The sequence below is a fragment of the Gadus morhua genome, chromosome 13 (assembly GCF_902167405.1).
Source record: "Gadus morhua chromosome 13, gadMor3.0, whole genome shotgun sequence".
NCBI classification, from domain to species: Eukaryota; Metazoa; Chordata; class Actinopteri; order Gadiformes; family Gadidae; genus Gadus; species Gadus morhua.
This window is the reverse complement of record NC_044060.1, coordinates 16,162,864-16,189,349: the sequence shown is the minus strand read 5'-3', so window position 1 is coordinate 16,189,349 and position 26,486 is coordinate 16,162,864. Positions and strand designations below refer to the sequence as shown.

The following is a 26,486-nucleotide window of genomic DNA, read 5'->3' as shown; positions in this document are numbered from 1 at the left end:
TTATGTTTGAAAAGACCAACAAAAGGTATTTTATTTTATCAATTCAATGACTTGTTGAAGGTTATATATTTTCGTCATTGAACTCAACTGGTGTACCATATCTCCTCCTGACACTTTTGGAAATGAACATGTTTGTATTTATAACGATATAATGTCTTAACATTACCTCCAAAAAAAATGCCCCGACTCTCAAATGTGACAGATTAGAGCGTAAACAGCCTAAATGTTTCTAGTATCTAGTAGCAAGGCCGACTGTGATTGGTGCCTGTTGTCATCTCTCATTGTTCCAGCCTATCGGGCCAGGAGAGGAGCTGCTAGTGCGGTACAGTGTACAAGACAACCCGGAGATAACAGCTGCACTAGAGGAAGAAAGAGTCAGCAGCCTGAGCAAGAAAATTTCACCCGAGCTAAACGAGGTAAGGCCGCCGTTTTGCCAATACGGGACTCTATTCGGTTTTTGTTATGAGCGAGTCGCTATGTTAAAAGTCGCCATGTTGAATCACAAGGAATAGCTTTCTTTGCCATCGACTTGGAAGTTGGATTCAGGAGCTAGCGAGGCAGATGGCTAATAGCTACCAGTTGTTAGCTCCTATCGCTTGCGATGTTTGGGCTTTCTCTCCTGAGGAATCCGAAATGAAACTAGTCGCGTTAACTCGCTTGGTCTTAACAAACATGCCTACCTGAAGGCTGGTGGTCGGGAACAATGGGTGAAACTGTGGCGAGTGTGTGTACAACTTTGAGGAGGTTTATGAAGCCTGTAGCTCGTGACGTTGTCTAGGATGTGACCTTTCCTGAGGTCCATCCATCCGCTCTGAGAGTGGCCTAGGTACTTAGCAAAACCGCCTTGTAATCTTTGCTGCAGACGCAGTTATTTTCTACATGTAGCATTACCGCTTCATACATCATGTTTTCGTTGCATCAAGTTGATGTAAAAATATCAACTCGGCCATATTGGGCTTAGAATAACCTGTTCAGCTAGTTGTCAAACTAGATGTTGCAAACTAGCATTCCAGCTAACAGGCTAGGTGTAGGCGCACGTCAGGCATACATACTGACATGGCTCAGGCTACATCAAAATTCAGAGCAAAGATGAACCACGGAGAAAGTAACGCATTGCTAATACTACATTATGTCGCTACGGTGTTACGATTCAATTGCTTCAAAAGCATATTATGTTGGCCGCAAATAGTTAATTAATTGTTACATATCGTTGCGAATGTGTTGATTTGAAGTTCTGAAAATGAATTTCTTTGGGCATTACTGGCCCAAAAATTTGCTCAAATAGCAATTGCATGGTGTGTTTGATTAGGTTGAAGACGCCCAAACAAGAGCTAAACTTAACAGTCAACAATCCTCTATATTAGACTGCGAGTTTAATGACCTGTTTGAGATGGATTTAAATAACTTTGAAGTGAACTATAATGTAGAAGTGTAATATGGCCCCTTAAGGAGAACAGGAAGTCTTCAACATTTCACATACTGTTGTAGTATGTGTTATTTTTGTGCCCAATTTTTTTTGCTCTAAAGAGCTTTAATTTAAAGTTAATTTAAAAGGTTCAAATTTGAGGAAATGTAGCCCTATGTTGTGTATTGGTTCACACCTCCATAATAAATGACTTGGTGGGATGTGGGGCAAAGCATTTCAAACAAATTACTTATTTTATTGAAATACTCACAGAAATATGTTTTTTTTCAAAATCATTGTTCAAATATAAAGACCATTTAATCCTAATTCCGAGAAATTACCATATCCAGTCACTGCAAATGGATATAATTCGTCGCCATGGTATAATATAATTTTGTCGCCATGGTGTATTTACTCCTTGTCCCCATCTGAGATGTTCCGGCTGCTGTACATCTAGCAGAAGCCCTTAACCATGCCAGTGGTCTGATCTGAACAGGCCTCTCTGTACATGAGTTCTAGGCCTGGCTGAATGTTCTCTTTTGACACACCCTTGTGATTAGTTGCTCAAGCCACAGCCACCTGGAACAGGACACACTTACAACTCAGTCTCCATGCTGGATAATGGCCAACATCACATCCACTCATTGTGTCAGTGTGACTACTATGTCATATCGTTGTATTTGATTTTCAAAGCAGACTCGGTTAAGTTGAGGTGATGACGTTACGATTGTTATGCTCCAATAATAGATTATTTAACTTTTGTGTAATTTTACCCCATCTTTCTTCAGATTTTGGCATGAATGCAGTTAATGTGCGACAATGTCTATTCAATGCCTGTAGTGGGTGTTTTATATCTTTGTTTATCTAGCTTTTCATTTCCTTTATTCTTTCCCTTTTTGGATTTTTTGAGTCTATATGTTTGTAAGCATATTCAGACCTTATTAACCCATATTAATGTGTTGTGTGCACCTACAGCCAGAACAAATCTTTTGGAGACAGCCAGGCGGGCTGGTTTGGGAGGATTCAAGCAAACAAGTGAAACTTAACCCATGACAGAGATGTGGGAAGGGGAACAAGGTTAGTGTTGTGCATAAAATGGATATCTTAATACTTGTGTCTACTTCTTGACCGTCTAGTTTCCATACGTAATATCTTGGCCCACAATTTGTTGTGTCTATGAACATGTTGGTCAAATAGCCTTTTATTGATTATAGGTGTGACCAAGATTTTTGTTCTTAAACAAAACATTGTTTTCATTTTATTGAACTCTTTTGTGTTACTGTGGGGAGTTATTATAAAGCTTTACAATTTATTAATGTAGTGTTGGGATAAACCATGATACACAGGCTCAACAGTGTTTTCCAGGCATTTACCATGTACAGCTTAGTCAATAGAAAATTCAGATTCAGCTTTATTGGCCAGGTTTGCGAACAAACGAGGAATTTGACTTCGGTCCCTTAGCTCTCTATGATTCCTTTTGAAGGTTTAAGGTTATATTAGGCATCACATGATCGTTTTTTTTTTCAATCTGTATGATTTAAACATCTCTGAACATGCAATGCTGAAACAATGAGGATGGGAAGAAAGTGTCTGGATCTTACTTAGGTTTCAAATGTTGCCGCACCGCCTCAACTGTCAGCAATCAATTGTAGCCTGACTTTTCTACCTTTTTTCGCATCATTTTCCTCAGGTCCTAAGGAGGAGGTGGACGAGAGGCCTTCTTCTTCAGGTCCTGTGCATGCAGAGATGAATCCTGCTCCTGTTGAAAGTCCTGCTCCTACAGATGTGCAGGACATGTCTGTGGTTATGATTGATGAGGAGGAGCTGGAGACTAGGGTCGACAAAGCAGGCGATGCAGTCGAACCACAACAGCTGCCATCTATGCAAACTCCTCAGGAGACATCTTTGACAGCTGAGTCGAGAGAAGAAGAGGAACAGTTTCCTAACTGCAGTAAACCTGGCGGGGAGAGTCCCCAGGACTTGCAACCTAAGTCGGATTCTGCCTCTCTGCAGGGCCAGGAACTGGAAAGCCTGGATGCGGATATCGACTTTGATCATGACCCTGACGGTGACCTTGAAGGTGACCTCCAGGGAGAGTCTCATCCATGCCTGCACTGTGAGCGCCACTTTTCCACCAAACAGGGTCTTGAGCGACACATACACATTCACACCACAGCCAACCAACAGACGCACCTCTTCAAGTGCCGCTACTGCGGAAAGTCCTTTGGCTCACAGGTTGGACGGCGGAGGCACGAGAGAAGGCATGAGAGTGGGGCTAAGAAGAAGCCCGGCTCCTTGGCAGGAACTGCCAATCTCCTTAGTTCAGGAGGAAAGGCTGGTGGTTCAAGTCCTGAATACACAAGTCCGACCAATTACATAGCCATAGGCTCTCAATTTCCAGTAGCGCATCAGCCCATCCCTGAGTTGGCAAAGAAAGAGTCTAGGCCTGAAGCTGACCGACCTTTTACATTGGAAGAGTATGGTGAGTCCAAGGAACTGCACCCCTGTAAATACTGTAATAAGGCCTTTGGCACTCACACCAACATGCGAAGGCACCAGAGAAGAATACATGAGCGCCACTTACTGCCAAAGGGTGTACGCAGGAAAGGCATGCTGCCCCAGGAAGTGTCTGTCCAGAGGCTGCCAAATGAATCCCCCAGTGGCAGCCCCCCCCCTGTCTATGTGCCCAGCGCCGACACAGAAGACGAGGCTGACAGAGATGAATATGTAGTGGACATATCCAAAAATATCTCTGAAAATCTGAGCTTCTACATTGATGGAAAAATTTTGTCAACCAGTACAGTTAGCAACTGTGAGGTGATAGAGGTCAATTCTAGGTCTGCAGCACTGTTTGGCCTTGATGCAATGATAATCAGCCCCAGTCAAATCAGCCAGGCATTCAAAGTGGAGAGCAAACCTATTGCTGGAAAACCGTTGGTGTCCAACCTCGGTCAGCCAACATCAAAAAGGAGAACTACGACACCGCCTCTTATTCCATCTCTCAAAATGGAAAATGAAACAGGATTTTCTGCATCTTCTTCCTCATCATCATCATCAACCTCTTCCTCATCAAATGTATTAGTAGGCGGACTGTTCTCCCAGTCCACAGAATCATTAGCATTTCAAAAAGAAAAAACAGTCTATCTTTCCCCTAAGCTGAAACAGCTCCTTCAGTCACAGGACAGTCAGAAGTCCACCATTTCCCAGATAGGAGACAGCCATAGACTGGCCTCCCCTCTGTCGGTCACCTCACTGCCAGGGGCCTCGGGTCGGTTCAAGAGGAGAACATCCTCTCCTCCGTCTTCCCCACAGCTCAGTCCCACACAGAAACTGGATATCTCTAAAGCGGAGGTCGGAAGCTTGTACACTCTTAAGGTGCCAAAGCTGGAGGGCCACCGCTTGTCCCCTGTGTTGAACCTTACTATCCATGAGGACGGAGATACTGTTTGTACCACTGAAAAGGACATGTCTAACCGGTCTTCCTCCAACTGTGGTGGAAATGCCTGCAATCAGCAACCCTTGGACCTGTCCAGCTCTGTCAGCAAGCGGAGTGACGTAATTAGCAAGACGCTGGGCGATTCTGCACTGGATCTAAGTATGCAGCGGAAGAGCACCATGGATCCTGAGTTAAAGGGCAATCCACCACCACAGCCACCGACCAAGAAGAGAAAGCCAAACACGAGCATGCTTGAGAAGGTTCTGATGAATGAGTATGCTGGCCTCACCTCGGCAGGAGAAGAGGGCCCCGCTGCCTTGTCGAGCCTCGGGCCACTTCAGCCTCTCTCCCCAAGCATGACGTCGGAATCGGCCCACCCATCGCCGCCCTCCCTCACGCCTGTCACCATGAACCCCTCCTCCCCCGCCACTTCCAGCATGACCTCCCCAACACCCCCTCCCCCAGTTCTGCCCACCATACCACCAGATATGCCTAGCTCTCCTCGTTCAGAGCCCTCCGACTGCTCTGTGTCCAGACCTCTCCCGGTGCTATCACCCAAGAGCTCTCCCAGGTCCAATGTGGACGAGGTTCCGTCTGATACGGAGGAGGAGACATCGATGGCTCCAGAAGTCCAGCACAGTGTTGATGAGAATCACGAGCAACTTGATTCAGCCCCTCACACACCAGTCAAAGATCCTCTAAAGAGCTCATCCACTCCTAGCCCAACTCAGCCCACACCAGCAGAGCCTCCCACTGTGGAGTTTGAAGTTCTACAGAAACAAGACAATTGTCTGACCAACGGCAAGCCGGAGAGTAAAGACCCCGGCTCCATAACAGATGCCAAGTCCTTGTCCCCTGACTCTGCGCCTTTAACATCCCAACCACACTCGCCTGTCGTGCCCACATCTACAACCACATCGCACAATACATCCCCACCAACGCTGTCGCCATCTGTTGTTCTGCCCGTGAAAAAGAAGGATCCCGTTCACTACTCGGAGGGGATGTCGGACATAAGCCATGACGCAGATGACTCGACATGTCCTGCTGTAAAAGAAACTCCCAAGGAGAAGGGAGAGGATTCGGAGACCTTCTGCAAGACCTTTGTATGCAACGTCTGTGAAGAACCATTCCCCTCCATAAAAACTCTGAACGGGCACATCGTTGCCCACGCTGTTGATTGGCCTTATAAATGTGAATTCTGTGTGCATTTGTTTGTGGAGGCCCGGGCCCTGCTAGCTCATCGAACGTCCCTACACGGCGTAGGCCGGATCTTCGTGTGCTCCGAATGCTCGAAGGAGTTTGCCTTTCTCTGTAACCTGGAGCAGCATCAGAAGGATCTGCATCCGAGTCAGACCTGCACGCACACCACGGTGGAAAGTGGCAAACTGAGGCCACACAACTACACAGACCCATCCAGGGCCAAAGAGGAGAGCCGACCCTCCACACCAGCACCAGAGAGCGAGGAGGAAGCGGCTCCAGAGAGGGAGCCCACTGAAAAGGCCCCTGAGGTTAACGGACAGTCGGCAGACGATGAGCCGGAGCCAGAGGACTCCTCAGAGGAACTGTACACTACAATAAAAATCATGGCCTCTGAGGGAGGGAAGCCCAAAGGCCCCGACGTCCGCCTCGGCCTCAATCAACACTACCCTAGCTTTAAGCCGCCGCCTTTCCCCTACCACAGCCGATCCCACGCCGGCTCTGTTGCCTCGGCCACCAACTTCACCACCCACAACATACCGCAAACCTTCAGCACAGCCATCCGCTGCACAAAGTGTGGCAACAGTTTTGACAACATGCCTGAGCTGCACAAGCACATATTGGCCTGTGCGAACGCTAGCGATAAGAAGCGCTACACTCCTAAGAAGAATCCCATCCCTCTTAAACAAATAGTGAAGCCACAGAATGGCGCCTTGTCGCCAGCCGCGGCCAGCGCCGGACAAAGTGCTTTCCGTCGAATGGGCCAGCCTAAGAGACTCAATTTCAATCAAGAGGCCTCTGGCAAAGCCAAAATGAGTTCCCTTAACAAGAAGAAGAACCAGTTGGTCCAAAAGGCGATTTCACAGAAAAACAAAACGGCCAGCAGTGTGAAAAAGGCTTCTGTTAAAGTGGAGGAGCAGGACCCCGAGCCGCACATCTGCCCTCACTGCAGCCGCGAGTTCACCTACCCCGCCAGTCTCAGCAAACACATTGCCATCAGCTGTCCCATGAAGCCTGAGCCCAAAAAGGGCAAGAAAGGGGACGTTAAACAGGATGCACCCCAAATGAGCCTGAGAAGGAAAGCCACAGATGTGGACGCCGCCGATTCGGAGCCCAAACCGCTTGGGAAGACCCGGGCTCGCAGCTACGGTGCTGCCGAGCCTGAACTCCTGCCGGCCAGCAAGGGAAGAACAGGCGCTCCCGTGGGCCGGCCTAAAAGACCTGCCTCGTTCCCGGCCTCACCAGCGGTGACTGGTAAAAAAAAGAAGAAGGGCCAAGCTCACTCTCCACCACCACCACCACCTCCTGCCATGCCGGTCCCGGACACTCCAAGTGACCCGGCGCAGCGACCTGCTGTGAAAGCACAGCGCATGGGGAAGGAGGCGGCGCCCAAGAAGGCCCCAGAGGGCAACTCTCCGCTCGGGCAGCAGGCGAAAAAGGAGGAGCGCTTTTCCCTGCGAACCAGGGAGAGGGTGGGCGGACCGGTCACCAGGAGCCTGCAGAGCGTCAACACGGTGGCTACCGTGGAGGTGAAAACCGAGCAGCCGCTCGTCCCGGAGACAAAAGAGCCTCAGGTGTGTTATTTACTAATGCACCATTTTAAGTAGATTCAAATATTTTAATTGGAGTACAAACAGAATTTGCTTAGGGGGAATAAATGTTTTTAATATTTGCTTGTTTAGTTATTTTAAGTCAAGGTCCTAGTAAAAAATATCATGTCCTCGATCAAGTCAATGATATCGAGGTCCCATCCTGTCCCCTGACGCAAAAAAAGGCCAGCTGCATCAATTGAGACCATTGATCCAAGCAATAACATTGCTTTTGTACTCTTGTGTTTTTCCAGGAGACGCCGTTGAAGTGAGCTATGCAGACATGCTGGTCATTGCCTGGGAATGTGATGCTCACCCTCCCTTTGTGAGATGTTCCGGACTAACACTTGGTGCTGAGAGCACCAAGGTGGCCCATTAGCGAAGACTGTATAGCGGCCAACGCTAGTGAAGTCTGTTTGCTCGCTATGGCCTCGCTGGCTGTGAAGAGGGAGTCCTCTTAATCTTCCATTTATACTCTCAACTGAGCCTGGATTTAAGCCACCTGCAAAAAAACCCTGATGAATTTAAAAGAAAAAACCTGACTAAAAGACATTGAGTTTTTGGTTACAAATCTGTGTCACTACTAGACACGACAACATTAGGGTTCTGTTGTTTTAAAACTGATATATTGCAAATGGCAATCATGTATCAGTACGCAAAACTAGTTTGGTGTCTCTTTTCCGTTCTACGTCCTATTTGTTTATTTGTTTTAATTGATCTTCAGATGTTTCCAGAGTATCATGCATGTGCTGAATAGATGCATATAAACTAGAAAAAAAAGCCATTCTTCCATATCATGTCATGTCCCACGTCTACATTAGTAACATTGAGTTAAAAATGAATATGTATGTTTTTGATTTTAAGATTTTCTAGTCATTATATTGTAGAATATATCCTTTTTTTTTTTTTTTTTGGGAAACAAAGGTGAAACGGCAGTGGCTTACTGCAGAACTTGGTCCTCAGGAACACTGTATATGTCTGTATGTGTTGAAAACGTGTACATGGAAATGGCTGGGTGTGTGTGTGTGGCCTGGCGGCTTTGTTTTGCTCTCAACTCGAGTATATTCTCGCTTTCTTCTATTGTGCTTACCTGAACAACGTAACATTGTTTTGATTGGTTCCGATAACAAAATGGTGGTAATGTAAGGGCCCTCCTTTTGTAGAGAATGTAGGTTACCAGATTTGGAAAAATACTGCCAGAAATGTCCATTATCTTTTCTAACACTTTGGGTTAAGTGCCCCTCCCCACCGGAAGAAAACATAAATGAAAGTAATGTGTCATTCTTACAGCACTTTAAATGAGCTGCCAAAATTCTAGCTAGATCAATAATATGTAATGTTACCTGTATGTGTACTGTTGTACACAAGTGACACATGGTTTGCCACACCATAGGTTGTTGGAAAACTATTCTGATTATTTGTTTTCCTTTTAATTGAACTCTAAAGTAGTTTTCTGTATTATGCTATGCCAAAAAGAAAAGCACAGGTTTGAATTTTCTGGGGGATTTACACGCCGATCATAATCATTGTGATATTTCTCGAGAACTCTTGAAATATTTGATTACTTTCAGGAATAATGCTGGTCTACCATAACTTTCAACGTTTTCGTTGAGGCGTCTTTTTCGAGACTGTGTGTAGTGCATGTAATGATGTACAGTCAAGTCCCTATACAGCAACAAAATAAGGTGTATTGTTTCCTTTTAACAATTCTCTTCCCACTTCTCACTCTGGACCATATGTGAACCAACCATGATGCAGATGGGGGCAGTGCTCCATGGCTTGTAGCATGTTTTAGAGAAGGACCCTTAATGGAATATCATTTAGGTAAGGTAATTTATGTTTCCATGAGAAATATTCGTACATGTTTTGCCTTTTAGCAATATGTATTTTAGGATGAACAAAGACCGGTATCCCTAATGACCTCAAGCAAAACGTTACTGTAATTGACATAATAAAAGTTTTTCAATTTGGGTTAATTCCTTTTAGTTATTTTTTCCATTTGAGTATTCCTGACCTTTCCAATTGACTGTATTGGGTCTTGCTAACAATTATTTTAAAGATCGGTCCATACTGAGGGGGGATCTCAGGATGCACCTTAAGGCCTTTGCAATGCATTCACTCTGGGAATGTTTTCAATCCTAATTCATTAATGGCAAATTTAAGGACAGCTTTCCCTTAGAATACGTATAATGACCTAGCATCTTACCTAGCGTTTCTAGGTGCACCGCGCAGGCAGAGGTGTTGACACCACGGAGCAGCCATTGCAACTGACCACTAGGCTATATTATCGATGCGATCAACAATATAAAGGTAAATAACACACGACCCGATCATAGTTTTGGTAGTATAATAATTCAAAAAAGATTGTAACATTATCTCTATTGGTTTGGGATATATAACACATCAGTGAACGTTGGAGCAAGAGCTGGACGTAAACGTACTTAATTTTTGATTAAGTATGCTTTGACGCAATCCAGGTTCAGAGGCACTGTAAATAAAAATGTGTTACATTTTTATTAAGATGAAACTAATTATGTCAGGGTCAACCTCTTATGGCGTTGATGTGAATAAACATGCGTATAAGCAAAAACATTTTTCGGGACTATTCAGTAGTTCTATACAGTCCATGACCCAAATAGCAGGTCATTCTTTGGTATCAAGGTTTAACAGTCAAATTGCACTTGATAGCAGTTGGTACATTCAAAGGGATGATCTATTGAGCTAAAGCCAGACTAAATTGCATGACATTTTTGTAATGAATACCATTAAGGTGTATCCCTTAGTTTAAACCTTATGAAGACATGTCTCCTAAAATGATGGTAAATCGAATTTCCTCCATTCCCATAAGAAAAATGTAATTTAACTGATCAAGCTGGAAAATGGGCGTTTTCTAATCCCTTCTTTATTTTAAAGTCATAATATTGAATCTAAACCTTTAAATATGGGTTTGACAGTTTGATGTTTATCAGTCGAAGACATGCTGTTAATACTAATACTGTCTTGCAGGCATTTTCTTCTGTCCGATAACCAAACATGAATTATGATCCCATTATTAATATTATGATAATCAACTTGGGTATGTGCTTGTGTGGAATGATGTGGTATTTAATGCAACCATCCATGCATTTTTTGCCTTTCCCAGTAAAAATGTGGGCTATAAACCTTTCAATAGATCCATTCCCCTAGATCTCTAGGCTTGCGCTGTGCTTTGATGCTGAAATACCTGAACATCTGAGATTGGGAAATGAATTTATAAGAGCTAGCCCAAAAGTTCACCCAGAGTTGAAAGAATTCCAGGGATCTCAGTGTATTTCCCAAAACTTACCAAGTAAACAGAATTTTTTTATTGTACAATCCAAGTCAGCAGTAAATACTGCAGTATACCCTGGAAACACAATCTATGGATGTCAGTGAGGTATGTTTAGGCATCTACAAATTGTACAGGCTTTACTCTACTAGTCTGAAGACAAACCATGTGTAAATCATTTATACATTTAATGCAAATTTCACACTACTTTTCGGATGGTAGCCAACATTTCTGAACATAAATCTCCATTGAAATGTTGCCTTTAGACTCATGAAATCTTTACCATCCAGAAGTCAAACTCCATTTTTGTGCTCTCCATTACCACAGAGGCCGCTGTGTGTCTGTTATTGATGATAGATGCGGTCTCTGAGGCTGCGTGTGCCATCAGCTGAAATTAGTTCTGTCCAGGCCCCATCCGTCACAGTCCCCCTTGAACGGGTTATCTAACCGGCACACCACAGGAGGGGTGGCAGGGCTGGAGCAGAGAGGTGGCGGGCGCTCATAACATCGCTCACCAAACACAACTAATAACCGACAAATAAGCTGCGAGACTGTTGAAGGAACCGACAAAACTCTGTCTGTTCCATCCGTGTCGATGTAAGCGTCTTTCACACATCGATGGACGGGGCTGAGGGCTCACATGTAATACCTGGGCTGCATGTATTTGATGCACTGTTGCATATTTCAACATAGTCCTCGGCATGGGGAGAGATGTTTATTTGACCCTGGTGTTGGAGAATTACGGTTTACGGTTTTCCGAATGGAGCCTGTTGTTTACGGCCTCTCCTTTCCAGAGTGTGCTTGTCAGCATGTGCGCGTGTTTGCGTAAATCCTTGTCTTTGCGTGTGTGCACGTGCTCTATTCCTTGGGTGTGTGTGTGGTTGTGTGTAAATCCTTGTGTGGCTGAGTGTGGGTGCGTGTATATCCTTGTGTGTGGGCAGTACTGCTGTGCCATACTCGTGCTGTCAGGTTGAAATAGCGCTGCACTCTCTTGATTGCTGTGCACGACTCCTGATTCCTATTCATAAAAATGCAATTTTGTGCAGCATTGCGCCTGACATCACAAAATAAACTAGGATCCAGCCCAGAGAATCCGATTTAGGGAGCAGGATGTGGACCAATATACAATATCTGAGTCAAGATTGTTTACACATAGAGGGGGATTCGATTTCGGCAGCGCTTGTTTCACTGCAATAGAGAGACGAGAAGTCAGTAAGACAGACAATAATCAAACCACACAAACATTATACAAATAAACAACGTTTTATGTTAGACACAGTGGTATACATAATAGCCTCCTAAAATACTCACTTCATGTTTACTTAATTGCTGAAAAGTGAAGTATATTTAGCTGTTTGTTTATCAAAGGCTATTAAAACATGCTGATATATGTATTTTGATGGCTGGATAGCTCATTACACGTAAAAGGCCCTTAAGCTAGGCCTCTGCCATCTTACAGGCTTATAAGCAGAGACATCTTTCATGGAAGACTTGATTACCGCAGGGTCATCTTAAAACACACTCTCACACACACAGGCAATTTATGGGTGTAATTTGCCTAATCTGCATGTCTGTAAACTGTACCCCTGGTCTCTGGAGCTGCACGCTAACAGTGCTAGGCACTGTGCCACCAGTAATACTAATAGCTACTAGGTAAACAATAATTGCTGCAGTCTACGTGCTACATGCTTTCGATAACGATACGACATCACCGTTTTTATGCCTTTGCCTCAACGATTTTTTCCTCCCCACCGTAGATAGGGCCTACCTGTTTCTATCATCCTGCTAGCCTCAAACGAGGAAATGTCCTGTCATTTCTCCTCAAAACCGAGGAGGAGCGCGAGTCCCTTTGTCAGGGCTGAGGGCTCTGGTGCGGCAGAATACAAATACAGCAGTTTGAGGGATTAGGGTTGCATGATGTCAGAAGGCAGCCTTACTAAAAGTTTGAGCTGGAGGAGTTGCTGTGTAAAACTTTGGACAGTTTAGGGCTGGTGTGTTGGTATGTGAAGACCTGTGACGTCCGGTTTGACGCCCCAGTTTTGGGTTTATTGTGTCGTAATACTGTCAGAGGCCTCAGTGCTACACAGTGTGTATCACTCACAGCCCCCTAGCTGATGTATTTATACACAACGGTATATAATGTTTAATGCCATATGGGTGCTGTCTAATATTGTATAACCCTGTAAATCCTTTTTTATGGACTTTATGTTACTTGCAACGTTTCAATTGTGTAACCTTATAAATAGCCTCCTTGCCAGGAGAAAGTGTTGGTTCAGACGTTTCGCTGAAAGGAATCAAGTGTCATAGCAGCAGCCCCTGTAGTTGTGCGGACCACCGTGCTCTACCGCCTGACCCATAATCAACCTGTAAAGGCGATCGCAGAGGGAGCACATGAGGTTAGATGTGCTGCACATTCATCCCAACGACTACGTCATTAGGGCTTTACTACGAATATTTCCAGGTTGAATCAAAGGGAGTCAACCCCCGGCGCGTCTCTGTGAAGAATCCGTATGAACACTGGGGTGCGAGTGATGAAGAGCAGGCGTTGCTGGGATGGGACTCTGAGCTGCGGGCTGGGCTTTGAGACTGATCAAGGGGATTGGTCGGGCGTAACAGAGAAAGTTGAGATGTTAAAGGAGGGAGATAACTAGAAAGAGAGGGAGAAGAGCGCCGTGCAGAGCTAGAGGAGCGGAGGAGATGAGTCGTCTTCTCCCCTCGTCCCCAGAGGACGGCACACCGCTGCCTTTCCCCTTCGCATAATGGGCACTGGAGAGGGAGGGGAGGGGAGTTGAGGAGGGCTGGGAGGGGTACGATGGGGGCTGACTCACTCGCTTGTGCCATACTATTCGGCTTTGACCCTCTCCTCTAGAAGACTCCTTATAGTCTCCCATGCCCTCTCCTCTCCTCTCCCGTCCTCTCCTGTCCTCTCCTCTCCTCTCCTCTCCTCTCAGCGGCCTGCAAGCATAAAAACGTCCACGTCAACCTGCTGATATGGCAAAAAACATCCCTGCATCTGACACTTATTTTTTTGCCACTTTCTCCGCCACCCCAATCCCCCCCCCCCGCAGCCCTGTACACACACACACCTCCTACACCCATATACTCACGGATACGCATACGCACGCAGAGAGAGTTTGAGTGAGAGGGGGGGCACGGATGGGGACACGCCCCCCTCATTAGCTGTGCGGGGAGCAGCGCTGCTGGTATTGGCTGTGCTGGAGCCGCTCCTCTCCCCTCGCCAGCAGCAGCAGATCAGCAGCGGCGACAGAAGCAGCAGCAGATCTGGTCCGGAGGAGGAGAGCAGCTGTGAGCCCCAGTCCAGGAGACACTTCACACCGCAGCTCCCACGGAGTGAAGGCAAGCCAAACTGAATGCTGCGTACTTTTCTCTTCATTCTTTCTCTCCTCCGCTGTCTTTTTCTTTGTGTCACGCGTTGCTGTGTTCATCTTTGTGTTCTGGCGTGATGTTACTGTGTTGTTGGCACGGGTATTACCTCCTTAACAAACCCCTCTCCTCTACTCTCCTCCTCTCTCCTCTCCTCTCCTTTCCCCGCTCCTCTCCTCTCCTCTCCCCTTGTCTCCCTCTCCTCTCCTATGTGCTCAGCGCGTGTCAGACATGGAGGACACTCTCACCTGCAGCCATGCCACCTTCTCACAGGTGTTTGGACACCAGGGACAGCTCATGCAAGCCAGTGAGTAGTACGCAGCTACTAATACCTCTTCCTGCTCCACTGGCAGAGCGCATCGTTGGCTGGTTTAGTTTTGGTTTATTGCGTTTATTTTGTCAGGGAACACACAAATTCATAAATGTTGCAGAAGAAAAGCATTGTGCCAGATTCAGTTCTAGCTTGTTCCATTTGCAGTACTGGGAAGGTCGACACAAATACTTATGCAATGTATTTAAATACTGGTGATAAGAACGACTCGTATTGAAATCGAGTCATCGATTCAAATCCAAATGGACGGTATCGAGTCGGGTCGAACCAATCATCTCCGCTCTGGGACGATGACCTCACAAGCTCCTCTGGTTGTATTTTATCTGCCGTATTGATTTATGTCGGTGTGTCAAACTCTGAGGAATTCAACGTGAACTAACCAGTATGAATCTCTTCTTGTTGCGACAGCGCTGTGAGTAGCCCCTTAATAGAAAGGTGGATGTTTTAACCTAAGAGCCAGGTAGGACTCTGTAGTTATTTATATCACTGCAATAGTATGCATGCAGGCTCCCAGAGAGCCTCTCCTGTTATGTGCAACCTATTTAAATCTCCACAGACCTATTTACACCGCCGATCTGCGTGGAACTCTTAACTAAAACTCGCCCATCGTTGGGTTTCGGGGTGCCGGACTATAGCCGCACTTGCACTTGTGTGCAATATGGACTGTTGCAAGGCAAGGCGATTTTATTTATATAGCACTTTTCATACACGATGCAGACTCAAAGATGCGACCTCTATAGTTAATTAATGTGTGATTGTCATACCACTTATCAGGTTAAATATGTAACTTCAGCTTCCATCTGGTTGCTGTGGTAACCCACCGTGGACTGGAGAGCAGGTCTTTCAGGGAATGGGATTTAGTTACTATTTTTAAACAATTCAATGTTACTGTGGTGGCTTTGGAGCCACCTCAGGCTCACTAAATGTCATCTTGGTTTATTGGCTGCTTCTACATCACAAGGATTTGACTGCAACCGATGATATCTTCTTGGCAATTCTGTTGAAATATAGTCTGGTATATAGCTGGTGATATATATTCACCTTCCATAATTGACTGTGGAATCGAGTTGGTCAGCTAAAGAGAGAAATAGTTACATTGATGAAATCCTCTTTTTATGGTGAAGTTAACTAACGCTGTCAGATGGATTCTCAAAGAGGCTCTCAGTACTCTGGCCGAGTGAATAATTTAAATTAAAAAAATTCCATTGATTTCTTTTGATTTTTCAAGACCACGAAAAGAGGTGAACGGACCTTGAAACCCCTGAATTCAAAATGTATTACGCTGATGGTCTCACCGTGCACAAGTTTATGGTCAGACTTATTTCTCCCCCTGGAACAAAAGAGACAGGGCTTTTAGGGGGGAGAGAGAGGGAACTTGATTCTCTAGAATTATTATGTCAGACACCTCATCCCTCATTTGGCTTTTCTGGCTTCACACAGCCGTGTGGTGAGATCTCTTTCGCTACCTTTGATGCCTTCCTTCAACGCTGAATGCAAAGTGACTGCTCACAGTCACACGATGGCTAATGAGGCTGGCCCCTGGCGTTGATCAGAATAAGAAAAGGCCATTACACTCGCAGCCAACACTCCCACTTTCTGATGCTTCCTTAAATTCGTCGCACCCTGCTCTGTGTCCCATTCATTGTCACCTGGAGAGAGGGGGAAACGGAGGTGGAGGAAGCAAGAAAGACGCAATTCAAAACAAAGTCATTATCGGCAATTCATCAGAGGTGCCTCTGTAATGAGACATAATGCTCTGTTTGTATCCAATGATAGCAGCACTAGTCAATATTAAATACGTGACCGAGGAGCACACAGTCCTTCTGCGTGATCTTATGGGCTGTGTCATGATTGATTTGAGATACTTGCTATTTAAGAGTCAGAGCTATCCCGGACAAGACGAACGAGCAGTGATGTGGCTATTTTATTGACCTTACTTGCATTTCCATTTCCGCACTCTCTTCACCAGAGGACCCATTTGGAAGTCGTTTCCGATGGTTCTTTTGAATGAACTGCTGCGTTAATACTGTTTTGATAAACGGCTGCAAATTACTTACAAGTGTGGAGATTAATATTCCGCCTGACTGCCTCAGACTTAGAGATGGCTGAAAGCCACTTGACTAACTGTTTGGTTTTCAAGGGCCGTTTGGTCCAGTGATTCTCTCGGCGCCAACTATCTGGGTGAAACTTAATGGATCCAGCTGTTTTTCATCCTCTCTGTTGCAATTGACAAGCTTTACCCTGAACCAGTCACGGGGAAGTGTCATTGAGCTGTTTGATTGATCTATAGCAAGACAAGGATTAGCCACATTTGTCCTATGATACTGAAGTTACGTGATCCGTGTTTGACTGTGGGCTGCTTGAGGTACTTTATTATGCAGATGATGCTCTGATTGAGCTGCGGTGGTTCGCTGTCAGGTTCCTCAAGCAAGTAGGGCAAACCACCAGATAAGCCAAAACCAATAGAATTTTTTTTTTGAGGATCCAAGCCTGATTCGTGTAAATAAGGCTTTTAACACTTTAACAATTGTATCTTGTGATGAGGTTTTCAGAAATGCAAATAGCCTACAAAGGGGACATGTTTCAAATGAAGGAAGCCTCTTGACATTTGAGCTGTTTACTTGTTTTCAGAAGAATCATTTCATAAAGATATTTAAATATTGTGATTTTATGTTTCATCACATTAAGCAATAGTCTATCTTTGTGGCATAGCTACAGTTATTTGAAGGCAACCTCACAACGGGAAACTCACCTCAATCGAATGCCAAGTGTCGCTACTGTTACTGGAATCCTTAAAGAGCTCATGAATTATTCATGAAAGTTCGACTTTAGTGGATGTTGCATACACGTTGCATACAGGTTGACACTTGAATCGTTTGCCATTTTAATATCTTGAATGGTTTGCCATTTCCATAACTTTCAATCCAACTGGTGTTTGGCTCTGCCTTGCTTTTTGTTCAAATATTCATGGCAAATTTCACCAGAGCATTAAATGGGCACAGTGGCGGATTGGGGCTGTTGCACTAACATTAAATGCCTGCCTTTCATATGCCTGTAGTCTGCAAGCGCAATAAATTAGGAAGTACTTTTATTAGAAAGATAACTTTACAAGTATATTTAAATGCCAATATTGGCAACAGAAGGAAAACTCCTCCTTGTTTGACTTGAAGGTTTACCTTGTCTTGCAGGAATTCACGGAATGTAAATAATCAAAATGATGTAATTTGCATTTGCAGGTGTTTGCCTGCATGAATACACGCAGGTGTAATCACCCTATAATATATACAGTCAGGCACTTCAAACCCCTACACATTTGTTTCTTAAAACTTCTTTACTGCATGCACAACATTACTTAATAGTTGAGTTTCTGTTTGCCCTGGAAACGGCCCTGAGGTCCCAGTCTCCTTCCTACTGAACCAGTGGGGGATGAGACAGAGGACAAGGCAAGGTGTTGCCACCAGTCCAGGAGTCTATGACTCTCCAAGCACATAGTGCTGTGTCCTCTGTGTTGAGGATTGTGATCCCTTTGTCTACACTCGTAGAGGACAAGGAGCTGGCATCTAGCCAATGTTTTTATTGAAATTACATTTCTGGGCTGGGGGCGATAGAACCTTGCTAGCCACAATATGAAAGGTTCTTCAAAAATAGACAGCCTTTCGTTAATATTTCATCAAAGCATGCAAATTTGTGCCATGTATCACTATGGTCTGTCAACCTTATACCTGTTTTCATATTTAATATTGAATCACATATGTGTTATTAATTCGAGTGGTAGCTTCTGTATTCTGTTGTATTCACTACACAACACAACTGCATTGGGCTCCTGCTGTTCCTGCCTGCAGTTTACATATCCCTACTTAGAGTAGTGGTCCTTATTGATCTCAGTCCTGCTTATCCCCTTGCAGCGATATTGCTAATCACTTAATCAGTTCCAAAACCAGCCTTAGTTAGATCTCTCCCTGGACCAATCCCAGCGTCTGGCACAGCCACTGGCAGACAGGCTGCCCTCGTGGTTCAATATGGCTCCTGTTCAGATCAGTCATTGACTCATGCTCCCAATTTTTTGTTTCTGAAAGAGATTGTGCTTATTTGCCAGATCTTGATTGGTTGTAAATAATTTGTGGGATGATTCATCCCCCGCGAGGCTCACGGCACCATGTTATCACACCATCGTGAACGGTGCTGTTGTTTTACACGCTCCTCTCCTCAGCTCTTGAGTAGAACTCGTGGCTCTTCATTAGAGCTCTATCCTTGAAGGCAATCAATACACCTATGGGAGTCAACTGCACTAACGCTGCATTCACCCCGGCTGACCGATCCTCCACGGTCAGGCGGAAAATCAACATCGTAGCCTTGAGTGGCAAGGGAGGGCAGTGGGCTAAGCGGGGAGATACTGTGCACATCAGTCGAGAACAGCAAAGCTCCACGTTGCTTGTCAGGACTAGCTAGGCATGACGGGACAAAACCAGAAGCGTGTAGTATCATCGGCCCTGTGCGGGACATTCAACAGCCCGTACAAGGGAGTATTTATTGGTATTCTTCGGGTGTTGTCAGGTCGGATTGGCAGTTATGATTGCTTGATTAGGTAACTGACGGAGGTGTTATATCATCTGAATAAAAAGGTCTGTAAACTGAAAATGCAGAACGCCAAGCTTGTATTGATGTCTTTGAACCGCCCTTCCCCCGATGTCCTTCTCTGGTTGTTGTCACCTGTCTCTTTCTCCGAATGATGTGTCTCTTTTTAATCCATCCATCGTTGAATGCAACGAAACACTGTAACAAGCAAATACGACCGAAAAAGGCTTTCGGTATCATTTCCAATCTTGGAACAACATTATAAACGCTCAGGCACTCAGAGAGAGCAAACATTGACTCCTCTGGGTAATGTAGTCACCTTTACCACTTAATGGCAGCTAAAAGTAATAATAATTTCCCTCTGGGATTATTAAAGTATTTATCTATCTATCTATCTATCTATCTATCTAAGTGTCATCCCTCATTCTGAGGTACATGCAGGGGCTACTGCCAATATATACCTGTATGATATATGCATAGATACAGTCCCGCATCCTGCAAACTCCTGTATTTCTGTGTATATGTGTCTGTGTGGTGTGTGTGTGTGTGTGTGTGTGTGTGTGTGTGTGTGTGTGTGTGTGTGTGTGTGTGTGTGTGTGTGTGTGTGTGTGTGTGTGTGTGTGTGTGTGTGTGTGTGTGTGTGTGTGTATTACAAAAAAAGCGAGAGAGAGTGAGTTCTGTGCTTGCCTTGCTGTGTTCCTGCAGCATTTGAACTCTGCGTGAATGTGCGCTGACTCCACACATTTTGCCCGAGCCCAGCTTCACCAAGCACTGCTGTCCTCTTTTCTCTCCCCCCCGCCTCGTCGTCGTCTCCTCCCCTCCTCCCCTCCTCCCTCTCCTCCCTCTCCTCCGTCTCCTCCTCCCTATAAGTCTAAACCCCTTAGTTCCAGTGTGGAGCTGCGCTCTGCAGACGTGCCGCCAGAGGCCGGCCCAGCCTGAGAGGTTGATTTAAGAGACCCAGCTAAAGAGCGTGGAGGGAGGGGGCCCGCGGGGCTGTGACCGCAGGAGGGCCCCCAGAACACCCTTTGTAGGTCAAAATGATAACGCCCGCCACAGCTTTGCTTTCCTCCGGGCTGCTGTGATAATTGATGAGGATCGTATTTGGAGGTAGAGGCGGTGCAGGGATCACAGAGTGGATATAGGGGAAGGTGGGTACACAGGCGATAAGCTGCTACGTGATGTACCGGTAGCTGTCATGGACAGAGGTGACTGTACTCGGGCCACCCTCCATACACACCCTGGATGCCTTAATGCTTCGAGGGCAACGTCTCCGAAGCACACAAGTCGATGTTCAGACTCTTAATGCTCCGTTCCTCGCAACTTATATCCACCTTGCTGCTGCTGATTCTAATGCCAAGTCCTGCGCCGCCAGTAGTTCAGCGTTTATAACCTTATTCCTTCAGAGTGGACGTCTTAATGCTCATTAGTCAGCGCACGGCTGGCTAAGGTCTAAAGAGCAACAGGGAGGGAGTGGCAGATGCACAGACTACATTTGCATCAGCAGTTGCATCTCCCCGGGTGGGGAAATGCAAGCTAACCTGCTAAGTGCTTCTTTAACATGCAGACCACACTCAGCACAGATGAATGTCCACAGTTTGTAGTCGCTGAATGCATTTATTACGGAATATCATTATTGGGTCTGTGGCGTACTTCTGCGTAGAAGCCTAAGGAATTAATAGAAAGAAAAAGTGTTTCTTTCACAGTCCATCCAGCAAATTAATATTTTATAAAAATGTGCATCCATCTCTTGGGCAACTAGAAGCAGCTTTCTTTATTTAGTATGTTTTCCCAATAAATGTAATTTATTTTGGCACGTTAGGGAAGAAGCAAAGAGATTCAAATGTGGAACCTATGGCCTAAACGGTATCTCAGAATGTGTCAGTTTAAAGCCAAGGAGCTCGTACCTGGATGCAGGCGTTGCCAAGACATAATGTCATGGCAACGCCTGCTTGCAACATGGAACCCTCTATGGAAATAACCTCTGTTCCAGTATAGAGTACCATCACCCTACATAAAGGAGCATCATACAGCAGGCTAGTAAGTGGGCTAACAGAATGCAGGGCTGTAACCAGGTGTATTTATGCAACTTCCACCGCCGAGTGCTTTGACAGATGGGGCTGCTGGCTTACAAAAGGGTTATGCAATGAGTTTTATTACGAGGTGCACTTCATTATCAAAATGTCCAGGAGTGGCAAAAGGCTCATGATATGGGTAAGCTTATATCGATATAAATATGTATGGAATAATAAGAGCTTATTTTTTGTTTGTTTGCTTATCCGTGTTTGTGGAAGCCCCTCTTTGGCATCAAGTTTGAAAGGAGAAGGATGAAGACACTGTTTGTCTCTCTGTGTGTGTGTGTGTGTGTGTGTGTGTGTGTGTGTGTGTGTGTGTGTGTGTGTGTGTGTGTGTGTGTGTGTGTGTGTGTGTGTGTGTGTGTGTGTGTGTGTGTGTGTGTGTGTGTGTGCGTGCGTGCGTGCGTGCGTGCGTGCGTGCGCGCGCAAGTGCATGTACGTGTCTTTATTTTTCGTCACTAGCAGAATTGAACATAATTACAGATGCTATCCTCTGTGACTTTGAAACATAAGCATGAAACATCTGTTAAGCACTTATCAATGCACTCTGGCTAGTAATATAATTGATAATTTCTTCTTCGTCATGGCGTAGAAATTACCTAGCTGTTGCCACATCAAAGCTTTTCACATTAATTACATTTCAGCTCAGTTGCCATCACTGTTGTTCAAATATTCTAGGAAGCATTTGAAAGCATCCAAAGGAATTTGATTCAAGGTAGTCTTTGTTCTATGTTTCTGAAAGATCCCATGAACCGAACCAGAAATAAAATCATCATTAAACTGAAAAAGAAACCATCTCTCTCATGGGGCCACTAAATCTTTGTTTCATTAAAATATTCACTACTGCAGGTTTCATTTTGAAATAATGGAGGTGATATAACTTCTGGTAATAAGTTAATAATGAGTCTTTCTGCATCAATTACGTGTCCTTTACTGCCCCACACGAATGTCTTCAACCGAGTTTAGAGTCGTGCGACTTTGGAACGGTTTACGTAACACACACTTGGCATCAAAGCAACAACTGACATCTCCCACTCTCATTGGGGTGTCACGTTATGGGGGCTGTGCCTTTGAACTCAGGCTGTCTTCTGTACTGCAGTAAGTTGTGCACATGGCATATTGTTGATTCATTAAGACGCCGCCTTCTCAGAAATAATTCCGTGCATCAAAGCGATTGATAAGGGAACACACCGCAAATCTGTCACTCACCGAGACTATGTTTGACATGTATCGCATGACTACCATCTCAAGTGAATCGCCTAAAGAGCGCGTTTGTTACTGTGCTTCAGTGCAGTATGCAGTGCTGCGACTCCAAACACACTTTCATCCAGACACTGATGACGCACGGGGACGCACACACCAACAGACAGTACTAATTAGAGGCGGCTTGGTGTGCGAGCTCGTCGTCGACAGGACGGATCAGCACCAGAGAGCCCCAGTGGTCCCTCTCTCACTTCCACCAATGTGTTGTTTGCTCCGCTCCTCCGCTGGGACTAAATCCTTCGCTTGGTTTGATGGTTTAATCAACAGCAGTTCAAAAGTTCAGCTTTTATAGCTTTACAGCGTGCCTGTTGTTGCCTGTTGTTCCGCGTGTGGCCGTGTCTGCGATACAGTCAATTACTTTGGTGGATGTTTCCAATGAGGAACCTCTGTTAACAGATGGAGGGAGAGATAGGCGGGCTTTGGATCTATTAGTGATGCCCTGGGGTTCCCTGTTCAAGAACCTTTAAAGCTCCTGTTCTGCCTCCTCCACCTCTGCATCAGGGTTCAGACGGTCCCTTGGTGATCTGTCCCACATTAGTCCTGCTGTCATAAGGCTATCTGATATCTCTGCTATCTCAATGCTATCTCACTGGGACACAGCACGGAGCATCGTTACACGGCCTTGTGTTCGACAGGGTTATTGGGCTAAACAGCGGCTTTAGACTTTAGTCTTTTTTTTCTCGCTTTTCACCGGTTGATTGTGCAGCCCCCCCCAGAAGAGGCAGAGGGAAGATCTAGAGGCTGACCGTGTTCTGGTGCATGTCCTCATGTGGCACCTTCACTAAAGCCTTTTCATGTCTCCTCTCACTCTGACAGTCCTGATCCCTAAACAACTCTATTGCTGATAATACTCGATAACACAAATGGTAACCACTGGAAATCCAATGCAAATGGCTACAAAAGCTATTTCACATATGGATTTTCAAAGGGTTAGATTCAATAAGCAAATTAAAAGTGCGAGCTTCCGAATAGTTTCCAGGGGTCAGCCGATAAGATTGGTGCCCAACGAGAAGTCATGATTATTATTTCGTTTTTTTCATTTATTCAATCTATTAAGACTTCCAAGATCTCCGCAAATGCAGCTCTTTGCAATGTGTGTTGGGGAGGCGCGGGCTGCTGGGGAACACTACTTAATGAGAGCTGTGTAGCATCTATCAGAGCTACCAGGTGGTGGCAATGTTGCTTTGGGCAAAATACAATCCGTATGCAGTTCTCACACCACTCCAAGCAAATCAGAGAACTCCTAGTATGCTCTTATACCAAAGGACAGCTTATAGGGTCCTGCTGCAAGGTCGTAGGAGAGACTTTTTTAACGACCTTACGACAAAAACTCCTCAGGTAGAAAGTATGATTGAAAATAATAATTTCAGAAATAGAACTGTGATAGAATTAACATTTATAGTGTAAAAATTGAAAGACTACAAGACATTTGAAATCTACAAGGTTGCTTGTTTGTTAGTGAATTAGCCCCTTGACAAGATATTAGAAAATGAATAGGAGACATTGAGCACTTGTATGACTCATTGGCTTCTTCCGAATCGGGGCTTTTAATTAATCCATTCCTGAGCTGCAGTGTCTGCCATTTCCACAGTGCTAAGGTAGACTAATTAATACACTCAATGTGTTTTAAAATGGCTGGGAAACCGGTCTAATAGACACTGAGTTGCTGCACAGTAATGTTAACATACGGATAATACTTATAAATCACTATTGAAACATATAAATGCTAACTCTTAAAGTTATTAGATTTTAGTACTCTTTATGTCTTGAATGTTTTTCTATTTTCATTATGAAATTATCTCTAGGGAGTAGCAACCCCTTCTTAGTAAGCAATTGGTATTCAGTGGTTGTGGTTCTGTTTCCCCAGGGCACTCTGACGTCTGTACTACCCCTGGTTATTTGGCCTAATGGGGGAATTTGTTATCTTGGGTATGACTGACAGCAGTAAAAGAGAAGACAAGATACCTCAAATTTGGCAAATTTGATCATTAATAGGCATCCTGACATTAACAGTTGTGTAGAAGGACAAAAACCCACTAACCCACAATCTGTTTTTATTCATGAACCCACAATTTTTTCAAAACATTTTGAGATTGCCGGCTGAATATTATTCTGGTGAATTGCAAAGTTTTACTACTAGGGCCACTTAGTTATCCCTGTGTTACCACCCATGTGAATGACCATTCATTTGAAACTTATCTGTAGTTTAACGGTTGCTATTCCAATGTCCTGTGTTGACTGTAACACTTGTTTTGTCATGTTAAATCAAACATATCTGATTAATATAATGGCATTGTACATTTAGCCCCATATCTCAAGGAATTGTAGAAAAAATGATTTTGATAAAGCCATAGTATGAATGTGAGTGTAAGCAGGCCTGCATCCTTTCCTTGTAGCAAAGGACCATTCTTGCTACACACTCGGTGGCTCCCAAACGCCTCCTTGGTGACTTTTCTTGGCTCCTCCGAACATAGGATGCCGGTTTGAGTTGATGAAAATCTGGTTTATTTGCAACGGTTTGATAATGAACATAGCAAGGGTGCTCCACTGCCATCCAGGAGAACTCCCGAGTGTGTGTAGAGAGGGCTGGTTTAACCTGTGCCCACTGATTACTCAATATGCAACAGGTGTGCAGCCTCAGCCAGCCCCAGAGTCCGTCAGACTCCGCCAGGTGAGGCTGCTTAAACCAGCCATATTCCACACACACACACACACACACACACACACACACACACACACACACACACACACACACACACACACACACACACACACACACACACACACACAGCTATGTTGAGTCTATGCAGCGAAATTGGTTCAGCAGAACACAATGTGTTGCACATTTAGAGCAGTGGGAGCTCGTGGAGCTACGGTTATCTCAGAAGGGAGGAAGGAGAGCAGAGGTTCAATAATGCTGCCTGGCCCATGGGCCTGATGCTCTAATGGCAAGACTGTACCCTTATCTTCAGCAGGTTATTTTGCAGAAGCTCACGTAGGCTGGGATGGTTTTCAACTCGGCGCCAATTATGCTGTTATCAGAGTGGACCATTTATCCTGAATATTGTTAAAGAAAAATGGAAATGGCCTTGGGTGCACACACACACACACACACACACACACACACACACACACACACACACACACACACACACACACACACACACACACACACACACACACACACACACACACACACATCTTCAGATTGTCCATCCACTAAGCGCATTGTTGCAAATTGTTGCAACAGGGGGTAATGTTTAGGTTGGTCAGGTTCTGCCATTCAATATTATAATTACAACCCACAGCTGGTCTCTATTGAAGCAAGAACTCCTATTTACAGCCACGGAATGGCATCATCATTTGATTGTTCCTACATTTCAAATCTCCACATGGGGTGCTTTAAGTGTGCACATATTTGTGAAAGTGTCCAATTTGCCATGGCAGCAACAATGCAAAGACAATCAGTGTGTGGATAGTGCTCCTTTGTGGAAAGTGGGGCGGAACAATGTAGCTACAACCAAATGACAGGTTTCTGTTTATGCTGTCAGGCCGAGTGGGATTTGGTCATTTCTATGCAAAGCAAACTTCGGTAAACTATAATTGATCTGTCCAAATGCCTGTCTTTGTGAGGAATATAAATTGCATTACTTCAGCATACACCCCAAAAGCACGGAATAAAAAAAGAAATGTCCTCATGAGTATGCTATAGGTTAAATCCTAAAATAGGTTATTGAAAAGCTTCAACAACAAACCTCAAATTGCATGAGATACCCCTCCTCCTAGTTTCCATATAGCTATCGGCTGGAAATGAAAGGCTATTCCCTCTCCCAAATTCCCTTGACAGGTGGGAGCTTTTGCAGCGAATGAACAAAAAAATACACATTTTTGTCTGATTTTAGGGATGCTGCTTCCATTGCCTCTTTG

General features: G+C 44.8%; 2 protein-coding genes across 3 annotated transcripts in view; both read left to right on the top strand.

The window, feature by feature from the left end:
• The first annotated feature begins 283 nt into the window (after positions 1-283).
• prdm2b (PR domain containing 2, with ZNF domain b) lies at positions 284-9,603 on the top strand. Its single transcript, XM_030374683.1, has 4 exons — positions 284-416; positions 2,381-2,482; positions 3,096-7,612; positions 7,882-9,603. Exons 2-4 carry the CDS (start codon positions 2,455-2,457, stop codon positions 7,897-7,899), a joined length of 4,563 nt encoding a protein of 1,520 aa, XP_030230543.1. The 5' UTR covers positions 284-416; positions 2,381-2,454; the 3' UTR covers positions 7,900-9,603.
• Positions 9,604-14,193: 4,590 nt separating this feature from the next.
• Positions 14,194-26,486, top strand: part of kaznb (kazrin, periplakin interacting protein b) — an 86,049-nt gene continuing 73,756 nt past the window's right edge. The window contains exons 1-2 of one of the 2 annotated variants that reach the window (XM_030374887.1): positions 14,194-14,291; positions 14,538-14,625. In XM_030374887.1, the coding sequence (XP_030230747.1) occupies positions 14,550-14,625 (76 nt within the window). In that variant the 5' untranslated portion in view covers positions 14,194-14,291; positions 14,538-14,549. The remainder of the gene's footprint in view (positions 14,292-14,537; positions 14,626-26,486) is intronic. The other variant, XM_030374888.1, reaches the window with a different exon arrangement.